Here is a 22,475-nt window from a genome sequence, read left to right as displayed (position 1 = left end):
GACATATGTAATGCTCCTCTGTCTCAACCTCTGTGTCGCATAATCGGCAGATCCTCTCCTCCTTGGGTCTCCGTATGAGCTCCTTGGCTCTGAAGACGCACTTAGCTCTACATGTCTCCACTCTGAGGCAGTAGGATGAAACCCGTATCTAGCCAATCGCAATCCGCATGGCATGGGGGAAGCATGGCTGCATGTGAGAGCTTTGGAAGAAGGCCAATGGGACATCCCGTTAAAGATGGCTAAGCCATGCGTGGTCTGCAGCATGAGGAACTCTCTCCCTGATGCTGTAATACCCCCTTTGTCATTTGATGCCTGTTAAATGCCAATCTCCTCCTAGTCTATGGTCGGCTCCTCCTGGTCATATACAGAGCTCGCTCTGTGTCCTGGCGTTGAAGTCCCCTAAAACCCCAAGCGTGAGAACTCAATGATGAATGCATGGAGGGGATAAAACTGCTCTTCCTCTTCCAGAATAGCCTATGAGGACTTTATAGGTGGGATATACTTCTCTCCGCTGTGACCTGTAACCTCGCCCACATAAAGCATGCCTCTGTGTCCCTGCAGATTATGGTGATCGAGGGCTGTAGAGGTGTGTCCTGAATAGTATTGCCACTCCGCCAGACTCCCATAGCCCACCGCATGTGCGTCTCCTCTCGATAGGCGGATACCCACGCATAGCCAGAAATGCGTGTTAGCCCTCTCACTGGGGCTGTGGTGGGTCTGAGAGAGAGAGAGAGAGAGAGAGAGAGAGAGAGAGAGAGTTATTCGAAAGACCCAATGGGTGTATGAGAGCGAAAGTGGTACAAGAGTTCCATGTCATACTGGGCCATGGAAAAGACTAACAAATGTGAAATGAAAATTCATACAAAAAGATAGATTAGCTGTATGTCTATCTTATCATCATCATTAGCATTTGGTGGTGAAATCATGTGTAGGATATATCTCCAAAAAAAGGGGAGAGCATTACTTTTGATGTTTCAAAGAGCTAAATCATTAGTTTTGATGTTACAGGTTTTAAAAACATTGACAGGACATCTAGACTTCTGTTTTGCATCGGCGTGGCACCCAAATGGTCATATCTTTGCGACTGGCAATCAGGATACTTCTTGTAGGTTATGGGATGTTAGAAACTTGAGTTCCTCTTTTGCAGTTCTAAAGGGACGGATTGGAGCGATACGCTCCCTTCGTTTTACATCAGATGGACGATTTCTTGCAATGGCAGAACCAGCAGACTTTGTGCATGTTTTTGATGTTCATCAAGATTTCAAAAAGTCTCAAGAAATTGATATCTTTGGTGAGATTGCAGGCATATCATTCAGCCCAGACACAGAGGCACTATTCATTGGTGTTGCTGATAGAACCTACGGTAGCCTGCTTGAATATAATCGGTGCCATGTTAATACTTATATGGATTCTCTCTGCTAGACTTAACTTGCCTGGAAGCTGCAGTTCATGGATACCCTTCTTCCACTAGAAGCAAAGACTGAGTAAACAAGTAATATTACAAGGGCTTCCTTCAAAAGATAGAAAAGCTTGTGGATTGACTTACAAGAAACTGTTCAGAGACAGGTTTCAAGCGTTTCTCCATGTAAATTTTCCCTTCGGAGATTGTCTCGACAGGATCTTGCAAAGTTTTCAGTGTGCTTGTGATCACTTGTTGCTAGTTGCAAGTTGGTTCTACCTACTACTTCAGTACTCTTTTACTCGAGCTTGCAAGCTTCTGTCCCATAGAGTTTGTAGGGACATGTAATTTAAATTTGGTTTGGATGCGCTAGAATGCTCAATGCAGTGTTCACTGGCTGGCATGTATATGTATATCTGATAATATTTAGGCTGTTTGGCTGAATAGCCCTATTTACCATCCTTGAAGACAACTGTTGTCGTGGGAGTACCTTGCTTACAGGTTGGTAAGAGGGAAGGATAATATAATATGGTCCTTTTTAGCAGCATTGGTATTTTGTAACAATATTATCTAAGTTTGTTTTTCTACCTGTCTTATCTATTTTCTCTAGCCAGTTGTATGGTCCGGTTTTTTGGAGAGGTAGCTAGGTTATGCTTGTGGATATTGAGCTTTGTTAGATGTATATACTTGTTAAGTTGGATTCATCATTTAGCATGCCCTTTATCATTTGGCTCTTCCAGTTTCAATGTGTCACCATGGATACGGGCAAGTTTGTCCATGCATATCGTGAGGTTTTGGGAAGTCAAATGTAGTGAGACTGTGAGTCTAGGTCTCTCTCTTTCACTTATGAGAGAAAGAAAGAAAGAAAGTTGTATTAATGTCTTCAAAAGGCCAAAATGACCTATGAGACCAAAAGGTTACATCATATCCATGAGGTGCATCATTCTGGGTACAAAATAGTAATAAAGAAAGATAACAAAAAATCTAGAACTTTAAAATCTGATCTAGGTACATGAGGAGAGAGCTCTCATATCACCCTAATGGGCCGCTGTGACATGGTGGTAAATCTGAGCTGGCACGAGAAGGACATATCCTGTCCTCTGGTGTGGTTGCCCTAGGCCCATATCTGGCAGTCTCCACTCTCAGTTGGTGGCATGAGGTGCGGATCTGGCCGATCGCACATCTCACCCCAAAGGATAGGTGTATGTCCATGTAGCGTGGACGGATGATGAACCCATCCTCTGTCAGGCATAGGAGGTGAAGGCCATCTTCGTCCCTAGTGGATGACTAGGTGAACTCCACGTCCTTTGAGTATCCAGTCTGACAATGTCCTTCCTGATAACCAATGTCCTTCCTGATAACCCTATTCCGCTCTGTGTGGTTGAGAGAGAGAGAGAGAGAGAGAGAGAGAGAGAGAGAGAGAGAGAGAGCAAAAAAGTACATATCTTTGCCGAAATGTAGGCATTTTGTGCCTAAAGCATCCCCTAGCGAAGCTTGCAAGCTCTGTTTAAAGCGTCTCAACTTAAGGAGACTCATATGGTGAACCTTGCATGTGCCCACGGAATATATTGGTGATCAGCATTTGTTTGCCTTGGTTGACACTGTGATTTGTGTTTACTATGGGCTCTTTGTGATCTCCTATGGGTTATAGATGTAGCTCGTAGGTCTATGGGATGCTTCCAAGTTTTTGAGATGTCATGAGACGAGAACTGTGCGGGTGGGCCTCGATCTGAAATGTTTTGATGTGGGATAGGGGGCTTATCGTGGGTAGGGCATGAAATAATATTCGTTTGTAGTCTATATTTGATTGCACTCTAGTTGAGGGGGATGTCCACAACCTAAAATGTTATACCATAGAAATAAAAAAGAAATGATTTTGGTTTGTTGCTTGCCTGTAGGGGATTGCGGACATCCGTGTTTGACCTCAATACTCCTTTGAGAGTATCAATTGTGCAAACTTTATGAGTGACTTGCTCATAAAGCGTAATATCACTAACTAGAGGTGGTGTTATAGTGCCTCATATCACTAGCTCTTCCACCTTTAGCTACCTTGGTTTAGACATCAATCTAGCTTAACGGATCATGCCAAAAACTTGTATATAATTTGTGCCCTTTGTTCTTGGCTGTTGTGATGAGTGTAAAAATATGCCACGCTCATGGGATTGTTCTGAAAGCTTTACCAAAGCAACGATATATTTTTTGCCCTAGTGCTTGGCTTCTTCGATGATGGCATTGAGAATAATTGTGTTCCAAAGTGGAGTGGTCCCATCTAAAACCTGCTTGCCCAATGGTGCTCATTCCTTTGCATTTGGACCAGGCATTCAATTATGCCTATAGTGTAGCTCTATAGATTTTTGCCATTAAGTCTCCAACCATTAGATTTTTCGGGCGGGTAGAAGAAAAACGAGCGAAGGGGGTGGGTGTGGGGGGGTGATGGAGGAAGTGGAGTGCTCTCAAGGAGGCCTGAATGATGTATCTAACTATGTGGATTTGACATTAGGGAAACTTAGAGTGGCCGTGGAGGAGTTTTATGTTAAAATTCACTAGTAAGAGCTATCCACTTGGTTTCAACTTCACATGGTCTGTTAAAAATTAATGGGAACACCTATTATGGACACTGAAAAAATGCATGCATCCTTTTAAGGGCCTTTACACATCATTGGAAATACTTGAAAATCTTATGCCTTGAGTGATCATTAGCTTGTGATCGTTAAATCCACCTTCTTGACCATCTGATCATGAACTTTACACATTACGAGAGAGTAGGAATGAGCATAGTCCTACATAGTAGCCACCTGGTGGATATAAAATTGAGTGGCTATGTTGCCAACCTCCTAAGATTGCTAATGGTTAAGAGATGGAGGAGATTCCATCAATCAAGTGTGTAGGAAAACTTTTTCATATTTTCTTCACTTTTTTGTCAAATTAAGGGACACCCACAGACTTTAAGCTTTAAATAGAAATGATAAAGGTGTAAAAGTTGTAATATGTTGACCCTTTGCATAAACTATTTAGTGAACTTCTTATGTTAATTTGTTTAAATATATTTATTATAAATACTTTAATGGGCCTCATGGGGGACAGCCTAAAGCCTAATGGTAGAGGCCATACCTCCCAAAATGGAGGTACTCCGTTTGAATCTACCAATTTTAGTACCTACTCACAATTTTAAAACACCTTCAATAATAAAACTATTGTTCATGAACTCACATGATACACGTTAGTGATCTACCTTTACCCATCACACTCATATAAAAGGTAAACTCTTGTTTCTGATGGTTGTGCAAAGCATCTAACTTGTTAAGGGGTGCATAAACGGGCCAACGAGATTTGAACATGAGCGTGGTTGTAAAGATAAACATTAAATCCTATCTTAATATGTGCCCACAATGATGGAAATAATTCATGATATATATATATATTGAGAAGACGTGTCGATAACATAAACATTGAAATTCCCTTATGCCACACAGAATTCCAACCACACCAAAGATTCTTTGACCTTAATATATTAGGTCTTAGTGTCAAAAATAAACCTTTTTTCTAAAAAGGATGACCAATTTTTTATTATAAAAATACATAGGTTACTTTTTATTATAAAAAAAGATCACCTTCAAAATTTTATTATAAAAATATATAAGTTATCTACCGGATTTATAACTAAAATTTTAAAATTTTGAACCATTAAATCCTAGGCTATGCAAAATTACAACCGATTTTCTCAATTTGAGCTTGTAGATTACACTAAAAGATGGTTTTTTCTAACACTATACCGATTAGGTTAACTCAATGGGTACTTCAACCATTCAACATGGATTGTTACATATCAGGTCAACTTATAAGTTCCAAGGCTGAAATTTGAAGGCCTAACCTACCCTTCAATTTGAAGGCCACAAACTAAGTTGACCTTCAAAATATATATGTTAATTTCTAAATGTTTAAAATAGTGACTTTTTTGTGAAGGGTTTTTTTTTGCAACCCTATTTTCTAAGAGGCCTTCTCTAGAAGGTTTGTGACTTCTGAATGCTTCAAATTTCAGCACTGTGTTACAACTACACATGCCTCATGAAGGTCATGTGCCATGAATGGATACATGATAATCTTTTCTACACAAAACAAGATAGGGACTACTGACTACGGACATGGTGACTGGATGGGTTTGATTTTTGGCCTGCTGAAGGGAAGGGCATAACATTGGGGCAAATTTTTTTCTCTTATGAAAAGTTTAATGATGGGAGGGTAAGGGTTATCATACAGTGTACACGTGGCATTTAATAATTCATTGGCAAGATTTAGGGTTCTTTATAAAAGAAGGGAAAGCCACTCATTTCCTTGGGCTACGGCCCGCTTCTCTATCTTGCATACCCTGTGATGATCTGCCTCTTTCACGCCCTGTGATGCTAAGCTGCCTAAGCTGTGAGCTGAGGGTGTTCGAAGAGAGAGCCGTGATGATGCTCCACCCTGTGATGATCTGCCTCTTTCACGCCCTGTGATGCTAAGCTGCCTAAGCTGTGAGCTGAGGGTGTTCGAAGAGAGAGCCGTGATGATGCTCCCTTGGCCTTTTCATGATGCTAAGGATGCCTCATTCACTGCTATGATTATGAGGGTTTGTCTTTTGTTATTTGTGATTAATGGCAAACGTTTCATGGTGTTGAAAGCATGCACTAATCAATTATTGAAATCGCTGGTTCCAAAGCGCACATTTTTTCTTTTTTTTACAGAGTGCAGAGTGCAGGAAACGATTAGTTTTTGCATGCAAGCTGTTAGTGCTGCCAAAGAAATGGGCGAAATGATGGCTTAGATCCGATTCCTGTTTTAATAGATAGCGCACGTTGTTAATTTTTAGGCGTGTTAATTAATGAAAATGGACTTTGATATTAGACCCTATTATTTCAATAATTTTGATTTTAACATATTTCCACGCCCACCCTAACCATGCTTTCTCTCTCCCTCTCTCACACACACACAGAATTCATGTGTATTGTATGATTTTTAGCCCCTAGGACGCCCACCCTAAGCATGCTTTCTCTCTCTCTCTCTCTCTCTCACACACACACACACACACACACACACACACACACACACACACACACACACACACACTCACTCACTCACTCCCAAGGCTGGTCCAAATTTGTAGCTCTCGTGTAATTTCTTGGAATATCTGATAGAGTATGCTTGATTGCGTTAGATTTCTATCATCTCGTACAACGCTAGGATAATTTCATGTATAGGGATATTGAATGTTACATTGTTATTTATTTATTTTCTCTTGTATGGGATTTTCGGCTGCTTTCTTTTGCTATTTCTTTCTGTGTATTTCCTTTATTGTTTTTTTATTTTGTTAAAGTTTGGTTTAATTATTTGTTGCTCTATCTCATGATGTTGCTCTGAAGTGTAGAGGTGAATATCTTTTCATCTGTTTAGGCGCAAGCTTCTAGGCTTTGAATGGCTTCCAATGCTTCAAGAAATTCAAACAAGACAAATAAGAAACATCATGAAAAAACAACAGCAAGTTTTCTAGGCTTTTTGATTAATGGCTTTCAGATCTGCGATTTATGTGGCAAATATTTTCTGATTTCTTTAAGCATAGTTTTTTGATTTCTGATCTTATTTTCTTGTTTGAATTTCTTTAAGCATAGTTTCCTGCGCTTTTTAATTAATGGCTTTCAGTATTGCAATTTCTTTGCCAAATATTTTCTGATTTTCTTTTTGCCTTGTTGCTTTCTTTCCCTAATGTTTCTTTCTTTTTTTTCCCTTAAGAAATATTTTTTTTCTTTAAGAGGTATTTTTTTCCTCTTATATCCTTCTATGATTTTGATTTTTCTTTCTGGTTTTTTTTCCCAGAATGATGCTCGTTTAATATTTTGTGTTGTTTTCTGTTTTTTGTGGTCTATTTTTTTGAATGAATATGTGGCTTCTATCGCTCTCATTATTTTATTTATTTTCATGATTTTGTTTCTTGTTTTATTTCCAAAATGCTTTGGTATTTAACTCTTTGATTATAGACTTAAGAGGTTTATATTTTTTATTTGATAATTGATTTTTGAATAGTTTATAACAAGTATCGCTTTTTATTATTATAATACATATTTTTTGATTCTTTTTTTTAAAAATCCTTTGATTATTTTATTATTTTTTAATATAAATTCTTCGTTATATTGAAATTATTTTTTGAGTATATTTTTTTATTTTTTTTTCCAGAATGCTTAATATAGTATGGTTTTTTTCCAATTTCCAGAATGCTTTGTTATTATATGTATGGCGCTTCTTTTTTTTCCTAGATATGTTTGATTTGTTTAGTCATCTCTTGAACGTTTGTTTTATTTTTTATTTCACCTTTTACTTTTTCCCCTGGTGAAAATAGTCTATCTTATAAGATGGGAATAACTGCAAAAAAAAACCTTTTTATTTTCAATTATAGTAAATAAAAAACCATATAATTTTATGCTTAGTTGTAAAGTTGAATAAAACTATATAAGGTATAAGAGGGTTAAAAACATCATGCATTCTTGAGTGTTGCTTTTAGATAGTCCTCTGCAAAACTAGACAACGTAGTTTTTTCCCTGCTCTATAGATTTCTGGCTTTGCAAATCTACTAGTTCCCTAGCTCTGTTGTTTTTCCCTAGCTCTGCAGATTTCTCCTTTTGCAAACCCACTTATTTCCTGCACAGCTGAGAACTTGTCTTCTCGTCAAGTGGTATAGTTTAACTATGGCCTCATGAATGGAACATGACCAAGGTAATTGTCTTCTCTTGAGCTGAAAAGAAATCTATGACCAAAATCTTATATCTTATACCTTACTCTTATAATCTTTATGAATAGATAATGTTGCTGATGAAGGATCATCCAGCTTTGATAATTGTGAGTTGTTAAAGTCTCCACAAGAACTTTTTCCTAGTGGCTCCTTTCAAGTTGGGGCATCGGCTTCTGCACTACTTGGGCCATCTGATCTTCGTGGCTTTGAAGATCCTGCCCTTGTCACCCCCCTTGCTATTGAGACACCAACTGATATGGGTTTTCCTTCCCATTTATGTGGTCAAAAGCAAAGTGGTGATGAGGGAAAAGTGTTTGTAGCCAGAAATCTCTTTCTAGATAACAAAAAGAGAGGTGCTGTTCTTATTCGTTTTCTTTTAAGATTGTTTGTGTCATATGTTTTAAGTGGTGTTTTAAATCAAAATCTTGTTTGTGCTAGCTTTGTCGACGCTTGAATCACCTACAAAAAAGCAAGCTGTCATTGAATTTAGGGGAAATCTCTCGCCTTTGATCAATTGACGGTAGTGGATGGACTTGCCTTGACTGATTGTGCCACGGTATGATGCTTGTTTTAAAAGGAATGCATGTGGTTGTATTTTTTACCTTTTAACTCATTCCTTATTGCAATTAAGCTTCATAAATGGTCGTAAGGCACTTGTCGGTGAATTTGAGGCTGGAAATGTTGTTATGTACGTTGCACGGACGCAATGTGGGCATATGGAAAGAGAAGTCAAATACAATATCAGTATTAGATATCACTATTCTCACTCCTTTTTTGGTGAGCGACAAAAGCTTGCTCTTTAGAATGCATTTCAAGCCCAAATACACGAAATGGGCTATGGTCAAGAGGTAAAGAGAATGCATGGTTCTTTAATGTATGGTCGTTTTGCTCTCTCTCAAACCAAGTGTTTTGTAGGTGGTTGGAATTTTTCTATTACCAACTTCAATGATGCTTTGGTGTGGCAAAGAAGTGTTCTCTTTGCAAACATACGAAAATTAACCAAATCCTAGAAGGAGGTACTTGTTTTGCTTATGGGAAAGCGGTTGACATTTTGATGGTCCCATGTATTGAAGGCTTGATTACTCAAGAGCATAGTGGAGTTCTCACAGCTTCCAAGTTAGTTTCCGTGATTGTTGACCAAGTGCTACAATTTGAGGATACTTTTCTCAACCTCTACAATCAGAATCCTATTCTTCTAAGAGTGGCTCTTTTAGTTAGAAGTTGAAGTTTTTGGGAAATTTTTTATAGATAGCAAGGCACAGGTTGTGTCTTTTGTTCGTGTTCAAAGTGGTTAACTTTTGTGTAGAAAAAACAGTTTTTTGTGCTCTTGTGGCTCTAGCTCTACCCTATTGCAGTCATATAAATGCTCCAAGAAACCTTGTCCATACTTTTGGCCCAAAACTTTTGCTTATTTAGCCAATCTTAATCGATAAGCTATTTGAAAAAGCTTTTCTTGATTTTCAGCCAAATGTAATTTTGTTGATAATGGATGCTTTAATTGAAAATGATGTGTTTCTTCATAAATTGTCTCTTGATAATACCTTCCATTCATTGCATCCTTGGAACTTAGATGTTGTTATTGCTATTCATCACTACATGGTGAAATCATCTTTGAGTCTTGATCAATGTAGAAAATTGTTGCTTGGAATTTTTTGCCAAGCTATTTTCACGAATCAACATGATGTCTTGCTGCCATGTAAGTCCATTATCGATAGTCTTAGGCAAAATGTAAGCTTTTGTGATATTGAGGCACTCATTGAAACCTCCTCCACTTCAATCGCAATTACAATGACTCTAATTGACATGTGCGCTCGTGAGGTTGATGTTTGTATTGAGGTGTCTCTTTACATGTCTTAAAATGATAAACCCAAAGTAATTATCTTTGGTTCAAAAAGGGACAATTCCTCTCATAATTTAAGCATGCTTGACATGGGTGGCTCTATTCACGTGCTCGTGGGAAGGGCAAAACGCAAGAGATCGATATGGAGCGAAAGTGAAATAAATATGCTTGATGAAATTGTTCAAGAAATGGTTGCACTCAAAGTTGTTGACATCGCCAAACAATTCATGTTATTGTGTCCATTGCATCCATTGCATTCTATTGTGCAAAAAATATATAAAGTCAAGGCGAAACACTTGGAAACTGCACCATTGCAAACAAGTATAAAAGTAAAAAGCAAAAAGACTCCCTTAGAAAAGTACATTTCAACCATTAGTGATACACCAAAGCATCCATGTGCATCATGTCGTCATAGACTCATGTTCTCAATGCAACTTGTCAAGCCACCAAAGGATTGTGAGTATTTATGTGAATCGCCAACTTTGAAAGTGTGCAACACGTGCATGGTCGCTCTACGAAAGCGGGTGCCTCCTGACCTTGCGAGATTAGCAGCTCAAGGTTTTAATGTCCCGATTCCTACTGTTCAAAGCATAAATTCAATTGAGGCATGCTTGGTCTCCATTTATATAGCATTTGCTCACCTCATATTAGAAGCAAACTTCTTGCGCTTTGTTGCATCCTTTTCTTCTTTCGCTTTCGCTTCAAATTTTGCCTTTCTTCTTCCGTCCTTTTGCCATTCTCTTCATGGCAAAAGGCAGGCCATCTTGGATTTTTAACTAGTTCAATTAGCTTTGTGCTTTCCAAAGTCCCAGACACTTTTCAAGAGCGATTATATTATAGACATAGAATTAACATAAAATTACGTAAAGCGGTGTCCTTTTTTATATTAATAAAATGCAAAGCACTTTGCTCATCTCTTCACAAAGTTCCTCCTCCTCAAAGTTCCTCCTCTTCACAAAAGTTCTACCCTCCTATCCTCCTGAGAGTCCTCTTCTTGTTGCGATATTTTCTTGTTGCACTGCTTCGTTTCCAGCAGTAGCAATGCGTGGTCCCAGCGTCACAAGCTGTGCACACATTTGGTGTGTGGTTACTAGTTTCACAGGTTGTGAGGATGATCCTTCAACAACTAGCTGCTGGGTCTTCTTTCAAAACCCCAGTTAACGCTGAGGCATTGTTGGATCGGGTCTCTGTTTAAGTGATCTGCGTTCTGTGTGGCTGCACGCAGCAAAATGGGCGGTGAGGATTCCCCCCACAACCTCCTTCTTCTAAGGGATAACCATCTTGAGCGTCAACCGGAAGAGCAGGCCTCGATTTTGGAGACCTTCGATTGGCTGGGCAGGCCAGCAGCACAGAAGAAATTGGGCGGCAAGAAGACCTTATTCTTCAGTCTAGGTAGGATCAAAGGTTTTCCTCTTCCCCCAATTGTGCAAGAATGCGAGTTTTTTTCCGTCCTGATGCTGTTCTGTTGGGACCGTGGCGATTTTTTTTTTTTTGGGTGAAGATCTGCAAACTGATCTTTATGCTCGCTGCTCGATCCTGTGTGTTAAGGTAACATATGCCTGTGGTACACCGCCTACTTTGGCGTCTACTTCAACATGGTGCTCTTCTTCAGAAACGTGCTGGGAGAAGGCAGCGGTGCTGCGGCCAACGACACCAACAATTGGCTGGGCTCCATGTTTCTGTCCTCCTTGCTGGGAGCCTTTGTAGCAGAATCGTACTTGGGCCGTCTGTGGGCTTGTGCTCTGTTCCAAACGGCAGCGTTGGTGGTGAGCTTCCTGTAGTAAATTTCCCCTTTCTTGTCCTTGCCATGGTAGAGATGGTACTCTTGGAATCCCAAGAGTTATCCTGATTCTTGTCCCTTTTGGGCTTTGAAAGGGCATGATATTGATGACACTGGCAACCACTCTGCTGGTATCTGGAGACTCATCAAAGGGGATTCAGGTCTTCTTTTACCTCTCGATCTACCTCATATCCATTGGGTGCGGTGGATTTCAGCCCACTCTGCAGTCTCTAGGAGCAGATCAATTCGATGCAGAGGGGGACAAGGCTGCCTTCTTCACGCGCTACCTGGTTCTCAACAATCTCGGGATAGCCTTGGGGGACACCATAATTGTGTATGTAGTGACGGCTAAGGGGTGGGTGTTTGGGTTCTGCATTTGCACAGTGGTGGGGGCAGTAGGGTTGGCCTTGTTTCTCTCGGGCTTTCCCCTGTACAGGCAGTACAAGCACAAAGGTAATCCATACACGAGGGCTCTGCAGGTGGTGGTGGCAGCGGCCAGGAAGTGGAGGGTGAGGGCGGCCACAGACTGCAATGCACTGTACGAGGAAGGGCAGGTTGAGGGCAGGCCTCTCTTAAAGCACAGCGATAGCATAAGGTACATAACTTCCGAGTTCCAATCCAACCAGTATTTCGGTTGGTTTATTGACTTTCGAAGTGATATGTTACAGGTGGCTCGACAAGGCTGCAACGCTGATTTCACCCGCCGATGGCAATGACGGCGCTGGTGGTAGAGACGGGTGGAGGCTGAGCACTGTGACGGAAGTGGAAGAAATGAAGACTGTTTTGAGATTGCTGCCCGTCTGGGCCAGCAGCATCTTTTTCAACACAGTCTACTCTCAGGCCGGCACCCTGCTTGTAGAGGAAGGCGAGACCATGGACACCAGCATAGCCGGCCGCCTCACCATGGAGCCTGCCACCATGAACATGTTCAACATTCTGGCCGTCGTGCTGCTCCCTCCCCTTTACAACGCCGCCGTCGTGCCAGTGGCGCGCCGAATCACAGGCCTGCCCCGCGGCCTCTCGCCGCTGCATCGTACCGGTCTCGGCTACGTTCTCTGCATCGTCTCCCTCTCTCTGGCAGCCACGCTGGAGGCCGTCCGGCTGCGCCGCCACGACGCCGGCGTGTCGCCTCTCTCCATCTTCTGGCAGGTGCCGGAGTTCGTCCTGCTGGGCACCGCCCAGTTCTTGGCGGGCATAGGGCAGCTGGAATTCTTCTACACGTATTCACCGCCCACGCTGCGCAGCCTAGGCAGCTCCTTTTGTCTGACGTGCATCGCGTTGGGCGACTACCTGAGCTCCGTGCTGGTGTCCGTGGTGGTGCTGGCCAGCACGCGAGGCGGGCGGGCGGGCTGGATCCCGAGGGACCTGAACGACGGCCATTTGGACTACTTCTTCTGGCTGCTGGCCGCCCTTGCCTTCCTCAACCTGCTGTTCTTCATAGCCTGTGCCAGGTCCTTCACGCGCCAGCGCTCTCGCATGATGTTCTTCTCCTAGTCACTCGGTCACACATTTGTGCCCCTCCCCAATTCTATAGCAGCAGTAAGCAAGGTAAGGTTGCTTTTGAGGGGCGACCGATAATTCTTATTTCTCCTTAACCCTTCATCAATTTGAAGGGTGACGTCAAAAATCATCTTAGTGTAGTAGCATCGACTCACGTGGGAACCATGCAACTTGACTATTTGGCCTTGCATTCATTAAGCTCCAGTCTGATCACTGGTCAGTCGATGGTAACGTCTTATTCATGTCAGATTCACTCGAAAAAGTCTGTTAATAAATTGTGCCTTACTAATCATTCACGAAGTGAAAGTTTTTCAATAGGCTTGCCTTTTCACTTTTAATAGGGGATTGGCTTGATTTCTTTCATGTGATACTAGGGAATGTGTGTGTGTGAGTGAGAGAGAGAGTAAAACAAGTATGTGCAAGTTTGCGGGGCGGCCAGGCCATACAACAAAAAATAATTTCCCAAGCGTGACCCAAGCATGAAAAATTATACCTTCATTTCAAAAATCCAAAAGGGCTCCTTTCTCCTTGGTCCTTTTTCTCTCATTTTGCCACGTGGAGAGGGAGTAAGTTGTGTTTATAACAAAGAGTAGATAGTAACCTTTTTCAAATAATACATTGCTTTGAAAAATACACATGGTCAATGCATTGATGCTACGGTCGTATAACAAAGAATACTTTCTCACGTGTGAAGATTTACATCTTCATTTTAAATTTTAGAAATCCAAAATTCCTCCTTTCTCCTTGGTCCCTTTTCTCCCTCTCGTTTGGCCACATGAAGAGTAAATAAGTTGTGTTTAATAAAGATGCATTAGCTTCCTTGGCCCCTTTTCTCCCTCTCCTTTGCCATGTGGAGAGGGAGTAAGTTGTGTTTAATAAAGATGGGTTAGTTTACTTTCTTGTTATGCACTCATAAATTTTCAACATTGAAAGAAAATTTCACATCTTTCACTTTGGAAGAAATAATGTTTTAAAGATTCATTCAATAGTAAATAAGACCAAATGTTGTTGGATTAGACCAATTAACATTTTAGTAAACTTCTCATTTTTTAGATTACTATCACTAACTATAAACTTGAATGCCACCAAGGCTTTTCTTCTTTTCAACACTCCTTCAAGGACTCCATGAAAGAGACCAATTATTTAATCACTAAAGAAATGCTTATCCAAATACATCACCAAAATATTTTAGTGCCTCATTAAATAATTTCATGGTTACATAAAAATAGAACTTAGCTAAACCTTTGTAGGCGATAAGTGTTAAGATATCAAGCTTAACTAGTGTTGCGGACATTGATGACTCGCTTGGGTGATAGCTTCCAGACTTATGTCACTAGCATGATTGGTGGGATTATGGTTGAGATGTCGCTAGTGGATGACATGCTATATTTGCATACAGATTCTCGAGAGAAGTACTCTAAGTGTGCCAAGTAACAAGCACGAGTGCTAACCAAGACTCGAGCATAAGTTTTTCTATGACGTACGACGAGAGATCGTCTACTACAGGAACCTACATAGCTAAGAAGATGTTCAAGTCTAACATCCACATTTTGATGAACAAGTTTGTGTAGAAGAGTCTGGATTGATGGGGAGTATTTCAAAAGGTGGTTAGAGACTACATTTTAAGGTTGGCAAATGATTGTTGATTTTGACATACCCTATGGCATATCTAACACTATCACACCGAGTCTCGCCTCTCTTGAGTGGTTGTAATCCATGAGTCAAGACTTATTGCATGACATATGATGTGTGGTTCTAGTGTCAAAAAATATGACACATCATCATTGGGCTGACCATTCCCAACATTGGTTACAAATAAGTGAAGTGGAGCTTGATCTTTGTTCTGCACTTGTTCTTCATTCACATTATTGTACTCTGCTTAGAACCAAGTTCTTCTTACTTGGCCTTACTCCCTTTGCTTAGTTATGTTAAAATACTAGCTTGGCATGTGAACAAGGGTGTAGATAAGTTGGGTGTGTGTGTGAAGTCACCTTGGGGATACAAACCCCAACCCTAGGTGACCACACATATATAAAGGCACATTGTGCTCCATCCCCAGGTATGAGTGAGAGACCCAATTGTATCGTAAGCAACTAATACGCAAGAGTATCCTCTTGTACATGTTCTGGCCTCTCACTCTTTTTATTTTGTATGCATATGTTTTGGTCATGTCATTAATGGTTAAGCTCATTATATTGTGTGTCAAACACCTTATCCTCTTCTCCTCCACACACAAGTAGACTCTTGATCACCATTGTGACTTTTATCACATGGCATCAGAGTAGGTCTGATCCCCCCACACATTGCATTCAACTCCGATCACAGTGGTTGGTCAAGATTAGTGGTCGTTTTTGCTCGAGCTTCAAACTGGCGACATCAAAGGCAACTCAGGGACTGTCACCTCAATTGAGAGGTTAATGGATAGGGTATCGTGAAAGAGCCAAAACTTAGAGATTGGGCGCAATTTCTCTGTCTCTCTAGTCATACGCCACAATTGCGCCATCCAAGTTGCAGCCCCTCGAATTTCTTTGGGGATTTTGTTGCCCCCCTAAAGGCACTCCTCCTTCCTAAAATCTAGCCCCCTGGGAAGCAGTCTAGTGTGCGTGATGGGCAGCTTTGCAGATTTGCTATGGCTTCTCATCATTTGAGACTAATCACTTAAGTGCTCTTGTTAAAAGCTTCTTTCCAGGTCCAAGCTTGAGCACAAGTGGTGGACCTCATCGTTAAGGTCCAGCTTATTAAGCCATCAAGGTTTTTTACAAAACTCCTCATCAACATCAAGCGTGGGTGCAAGCTCCCCAGGGTTCCTTTAAGCACTAAGAGTGTTGTTAAACACTATTGGTGGCCATCAACGTTAGAGCAAGTGTCTTTTGACACTGAGGAGGAACTTCTTCATTAGTGTTAAGAGGCGTGGCACAAGCCATAAGTGTAACTTCTCAAGCCTTCTTTCTCCTATTCTCTCATTCATGATCTTGGCAAATTTCTAAGGAGCAATGGTATTCCTATAAGCCATTGTCTTCACCCCATAAGTCAAGGAGGTTGAGATTTGTTGGTTTTTCATCAGAGATCAGCGTGTTTCTTACTCATTTCCATTGAGCCTTGTTGTACCCCTCCCACCTTCACCATACTCGACACATCATAAGGTGTGTCTCATAGCCACCCTATTGTAAGGAGACTAGACACTGCCTTTGTGCACACACAAGTGGTAAGAACTTCTCCATATCTCTAATGTCAAAAGCGGACACCAAGGTGAAAATCAAGAAGTTCAATGGTGAGGGCTTCCATATGTGGGCAGTCTTGGTCAAATACATGATGATGTCGAAGGGCTTTTGGCAATGTATCATGGGCACATGGCAAATTAGCCTCGCCAAGGCCGAGGATGTAGAAGATGATGAGAGAGCACAATCCATCATCATGCTTCATCTTGATGAGGCACTTATCCACCATGTGGACCAGCTTCCAACTGCCAAAACAAAATGGAATGAGTTGGAGAAGCTCTATGGAGATAAAGACAAGAACTCTAAAATCTTATTAAAGATAAAGTTTTTTAGCCTTCAACACAAGAAAGGGGAGGACATTGAGGCATTAATTTCTTGCATGAAGAAAGGGGAGGACATTGAGGCATTAATTTCTTGCATGAAGGGTCTCCTGGCCCAACTTGCTTGAAGGGTCTCCTGGCCCAACTTGCTTGAAGGGTCTAAAATCTTATTAAAGATAAAGTTTTTTAGCCTTAAAGGGGAGGACATTGAGGCATTAATTTCTTGCATGAAGGGTCTCCTGGCCCAACTTGCTTCCGTTAAGGTACCAATTGATGATGAAGATGCAATAATCGTGCTCCTTAAGGCCGTCAAGCATGTGTATCCTACATTGATGACCACATCAAGGAATATACCCAACCCCACTCTTGAAGGAGTCACACTGTCTTGCCTTGATGAAGATAATCAACCCAAGGGAGATACCAAGTTTGGTGACTCCCCCTCTACCTCTACACATCAAGCACTTGTAGCCAATCAAGTGTTGAGGTGCTCTCATTGCAAGAAAAAAGGGCACCATGCAAATAATTGTTGGATCAAGTACCCCAACGAGATGAAATACAACAAATGTAAGAAAACTAGGCACATCACTTCTAAGTGTCCAAATGCTACTTCATCTAAGGGCCCAAAAGCCAACTATGCCTCTAAGCCTCCAATAGGGAATCTCTTGTAAACACACATCACCAAAAATATCCTTGTAAGCCTATGTTATAAAGTCATTTCACTCATAGATTAAGGGGGTAATATCTTGCCATGTAAGCCAATGCCATGAGCATTGACATGGCTAGCATTGAGGGGGGGGGGTGTTAGAATATTAGCCTGACATGTGAACAAGGGTGTAGATATGGTGGGTGTCTGTGTAAAGTCACCTTGGGGATGCAAACCCTAACCCTAGGTGACTATGCCTATTTAAGGGTACATTGTGCTCCATTCCCATGTATGAGGGAGAGCCCTAGTTGTATCTTAAGCAACTAATAAGTAAGAGTATCCTCTTGTACATGTTCTGGCCTCTCGCTCTTTTATTATGTATGCATCTGTTTTGGTTATGTCATTAATGGCTAAGTGTAGTTAAGCACATCCCATTATCTTGTCTGTGTTAAAGGCACATTGTGCTCCATTCCCATGTATGAGGGAGAGCCCTAGTTGTATCTTAAGCAACTAATAAGTAAGAGTATCCTCTTGTACATGTTCTGGCCTCTCGCTCTTTTATTATGTATGCATCTGTTTTGGTTATGTCATTAATGGCTAAGTGTAGTTAAGCACATCCCATTATCTTGTCTGTTAATGGCTAAGTGTAGTTAAGCACATCCCATTATCTTGTTGTTTAAGCACCATATCCTCTTCTCCTCCACATACGACTCGACTCTTGATAACTATTGTGACTCTTATCACATGTTATGCATTTCTTTTCGATGTCGCGTACAATGATAGTAATAACATTGCACATGTCTGCTATATAAGTACCATTTGATGACCCTATTTTGATATTACTTTGCCCTTGTTTGGTATGTTTGAACTAACTATTTAATGTTCTATTGGGAGCATTGTTAGATCAAAATGCCTTATTCGGCCAAGATACCTCCTTTGTGGTAAGAAAACCAAGTGTTCATTGTAACTACTATGGATGAGGGACCATGAGAGGTCCGTAGAACATTTAATTTTTCCCACTAATTGAGGTTAGGTTTGATTGACCGAGCCTGGTTGATTGGCCTACAAAGGGTCTCCAACAACTTGATAGAAGAGTTGTTAACAAGACAATCACTTGAAGGTTTTCAAGAATGTTCAAGCTAGCAATTACTATATAATCAAGCAAGGTTTGCCACTCATCAAGAAATCCACAGACTAATTGATTGTTTGTCATCTCCAAGTTAATCAACTTATACACCAGAGCCACTTGAGAAGATAGATCTATGATTTCATACTAGGTCTTCAGAATATACTGGGTCTCAAAACATAATGCTATGGTTAGTTGTTTAAGAAATTGAATTTGTTTTATCCCCTATGTGCATGATCAATTCAATTCGAGCACCAAGGCAAGGCCTGTTAACCCTACTTTGAGGTTAACTCAGCATCTCTCTGATACATATGAGAGATAGCATAATAAGTGTAATGAAATGACACCATATAGGTTATAATTATGAGAACGAATGGCCATGCCAAGCGTAAGTAGCTCTTGTAATCGTTTTGTTCATCTCTTTTAATTTTAGGTGTACAAGTGTGAATAAGGATTAGTTGTATATATACCTAATTCTCATAACACAAAGACACAATCCCTCTCCTCTTTATGCTAATTGAGTCTTGTGCTATGTCCTTGCTCTCTTATGTGTCTATGGTGTGAGATAGGGAGGAGAGAGAGTTGAGAGGAGAGAGTACTCCATTCTTGGTGCATGTTCCTCTTGTGCTTATGTTTATGAGTGCAAGAAGAGTAGAGATGAGTGAGAGTCCTTGTAGGGAGAAAGGTAACCTCTTGATGAAAGCTTGAGGAAGGAAGCAAAGGAGTGGAGCTAGAAACCACTAGTGCATCTTAGAGTCTTCAAGAGATACAATCTTAGAGCCAATGAGTTTTCCCCACGACATGTTAAGGTAAGCATTATCCATTGCATTTAAGGAGGTATCTTTCTACTCTGTACTTTCGTCATCTTCTTATAAGTCCCTTTTCCCTAGATATGGTGAAGCTATGTACATGGTTGAGAAAAGAATAAGTTGTGAGAAAGAAAAAATAAAAAGAAAAAGAAGAGTTGTTTTTTTATTTATTTTTACATTTTGAATGGTTGTTTACATTGATAAAGAGTTAGAAAAGCTTAAAAAAACAAGTCATTTACGTCTGTACTTACTTGGTGGAAGCTCATTAGTCATATCATGCTTATGTAATAATGAATAACTTTTTTTCATTTTTCTTAATCTTAAAAAATAAAAAAAATTAAGGAGTCATTGGTACTTTTGCTAGTTATCACATAAACATCGAAGTGATTCTACATATTGTAAAATCACGCTTACAATTCTCAATCATGGGTCATGAGTTTCTAACATTCTAGCTGTCCCATTGACCCCAAGATTGTGCATTAATTATTCATTAAATTTCAACCAATCAGATTTCATCTTATCTTACCTTATCCAACCATGATCACGGTTCAAGGTTCATGGTTGTGGACTATTAATCACCTTCGTGATTGCTGACATGATAACACATCATCAATAATCACAATGGCCCAACTTGGTAAATTGATTGGATTATCAACTAAAATATGCACTAAGGATCTCAGGGAGCTTATATATGACTTATTTTGCATCCATTGCATTAAATAATGGAATAGAATGTAATTTCTAGTGAATTTCAGCTCTCTTAAGAGTTAAACATAGAGTTAGAATCATTAATTTTACTTGATTTGTATGTTTTTTTTTCCGATTTGTATGCATTACAGTATTAGCAAGTATTAGGAGTAGCTTAATGATTAAAAACATTTCTCAAAACCATAAAAAAACTCTTGAAATTGACTAATCTCTCTTAATTGACTGGTTTTTTAATCATTAAGGGTGATTAATCTTGTTCAAGAGATAAAAATTTAGAAAATGTATTTTTTGGAGTCAAAATTACTCATGCAAGAGATAGAAATTAGTGTTCTTAGGTGTTTTGGGAGCATCTAAATGCATCAAAACATCTAATTACATTAATTGGAAAAAATTGGCTCTCTTTTGCTTAATTTTGCATAAAGAAAAGAGACATTAATTAAGAATTTAATTTATCTCTAATTATACATTAATTTACACATTAGTTGATATAGATAGCTTAGCAATTCCATGCTCTATCCAATGATGTGCTCAATGTTGTGATTTAATTAGTGATTATGTAAGGGGGTGTCATAAAAGGGTTGACTTTTTTGATTTCCACTTGCCTTTTTTAGAAAAATGCCAATATCTCCCTAATTTAAAATTCAAAAAATATCCCTCCAAATAAGGAAATTCGAATTTCCCTCGATTTCAAAAAAAAAGAAAAAGAAAAAAAAGAAAACGGCTCACGCCTTAAGGTCTTATGAAAAAAAATGGCTCACGCCTTAAGGGTCTCAAGCATTAAGGGTCTCACGTCTTAAGGTCTCACGTGAAAAAAATAATAATAAAATTTAATAAATTTCGTGAAGTCTGTCTCACACCTTAAGGGTTCACGGCGTGAAACCCTTAAGCGTCTCATGGGGGACCTTGATTGGATTGATATGAAGGAGTCTTGTCTTTGAATTCTGGGACCCTGGCTTCCTTGGCCCACAGAAGGAGATGGAAAATGCGTAAAGTCCGTTTCACGCGTGACGCCATGAACTGCACTCTACTAGGTCACGTCGTGAAAGGGGTTGGTCGGCCAAAAAAAAGAAGAAGAAGCCATGCTTCAAGGCCTATATCTCCTAAATCGTGAATCCAATGAAGGTGCTCTAGTGCTCATTGGAAAGCCGATAGCTAGCTCTTCAAAATTGGTCTTTATCGTTTGAGGTCAAAATCGATCGTTTTGGTCTCCAACTAGTAGCCTCAAAATTCGACATGAAAATCGAGGTAAAAAACGCTCCTTATAGCACAAAATCGCTCAAAACAGCGCGAAAACGATTGCGAACCATATTCGGAGTACTTTTTGAGGGTCTAAACGACAAGATCACGAAAGACTCAGAGAGACAAAGTTGTAGTACTCCAAAAATACTACAACTCTCTCATATAGAGTTTTTCCAAATTCCTTTTTAAGCACCTTCAAAAATAGGCTGCGAAACATTCTCGAATTTTTTTTCATCGAGATAATGATGGAAAATAGGTTTTAGGACCTTCTCTTCCATCTAGGAAGCTACTAGCATGCACATGCATATTGCTTTGGTGCACATGTCCTATATTTTTCCATAGGATACAACATTGAGATTTATTGTATATCTTTTTGTGGACTCATCTATCCTCACCATGTGGTGGCACTTATGCATATGGGATGGCTCTACATTTTACCATTTATAGAGCGAACTCACTTTCCCTCTAGCACCCATGTGTGCTTATCATTTACTCGAGCTTAGGCTTGTAAGTGAGGGTTCGGTATGGAGTGAGAGTGTAGTATTAGTGTGATGGTGTGATAGTGTTGAGCTACTTTCCATTTGCATAGTTTGGTTCATTCCCTCTTGTTACCCTCTTCCCTTAGATTAAGTTGTTCATTATCGATTTATCTAGATTACAATGGATATTAGCACATTCTTTATTCTTGAGCGCCCATGGGTATTCCATCGACCCGCATGAACGCTCGGATCAAAGAGCACTGGTGGCTTCACAAGGGTTCTGTTTACTGGGAGAGTCATCAAACATCTTGGCTACATCAACAAGGATAAATCACTTATGCCCGAGCCCTTAATGTAAGATGAAGTTTTATATTGTCACTTCCTTAATATCGTTTCCATAGTCTCTTAAACAAGAGAAACAAATGCGGGAGGGCTAAGCACACCCCCAAAGTCAACGAAGAGAGTGTGAGAGGGTAGAACTATGTATGGTGCCTCCCCTAAGTATAAACACAAGACATGGCATAACTGCCAATACACACTAGGGCAAGAAGCTGGTCATCATGGCAAGCAAACAATGGCCCATTGTCGTAGCTCACCAAGGAGGAGGTGTGACGAGTGTGGTGAAAAACCAAGCAAAGAAGGCGACTAGATGTGTTA

General features: G+C 40.2%; 2 protein-coding genes across 3 annotated transcripts in view; both read left to right on the top strand.

Moving 5' to 3' along the window:
• The window catches only part of LOC147606285 (putative WD repeat-containing protein C2A9.03), a 40,665-nt gene extending 38,681 nt beyond the window's left edge, over window positions 1-1,984 (top strand). For both annotated transcript variants that reach the window (XM_086792977.1, XM_086792976.1), the window contains exon 10: window positions 1,009-1,984. In XM_086792977.1, coding sequence (XP_086649103.1) covers window positions 1,009-1,422 — 414 coding nt within the window. In that variant the 3' untranslated portion in view covers window positions 1,423-1,984. The remainder of the gene's footprint in view (window positions 1-1,008) is intronic.
• An 8,921-nt stretch (window positions 1,985-10,905) lies between these two features.
• On the top strand, window positions 10,906-13,565 carry LOC147606284 (protein NRT1/ PTR FAMILY 8.2-like). Its single transcript, XM_086792657.1, has 4 exons — window positions 10,906-11,388; window positions 11,545-11,762; window positions 11,872-12,371; window positions 12,445-13,565. The coding sequence occupies exons 1-4, from the start codon at window positions 11,226-11,228 to the stop codon at window positions 13,268-13,270; spliced, it is 1,707 nt and encodes a 568-aa protein (XP_086648783.1). The 5' UTR covers window positions 10,906-11,225; the 3' UTR covers window positions 13,271-13,565.
• Window positions 13,566-22,475: the final 8,910 nt, after the last annotated feature.

Source organism: Cibotium barometz, chromosome 58 (assembly GCF_041138505.1).
Source record: "Cibotium barometz isolate CiBa-2024 chromosome 58, ASM4113850v1, whole genome shotgun sequence".
NCBI lineage: Eukaryota > Viridiplantae > Streptophyta > Polypodiopsida > Cyatheales > Cibotiaceae > Cibotium > Cibotium barometz.
This window is presented reverse-complemented; position numbering and strand designations above follow the sequence as displayed.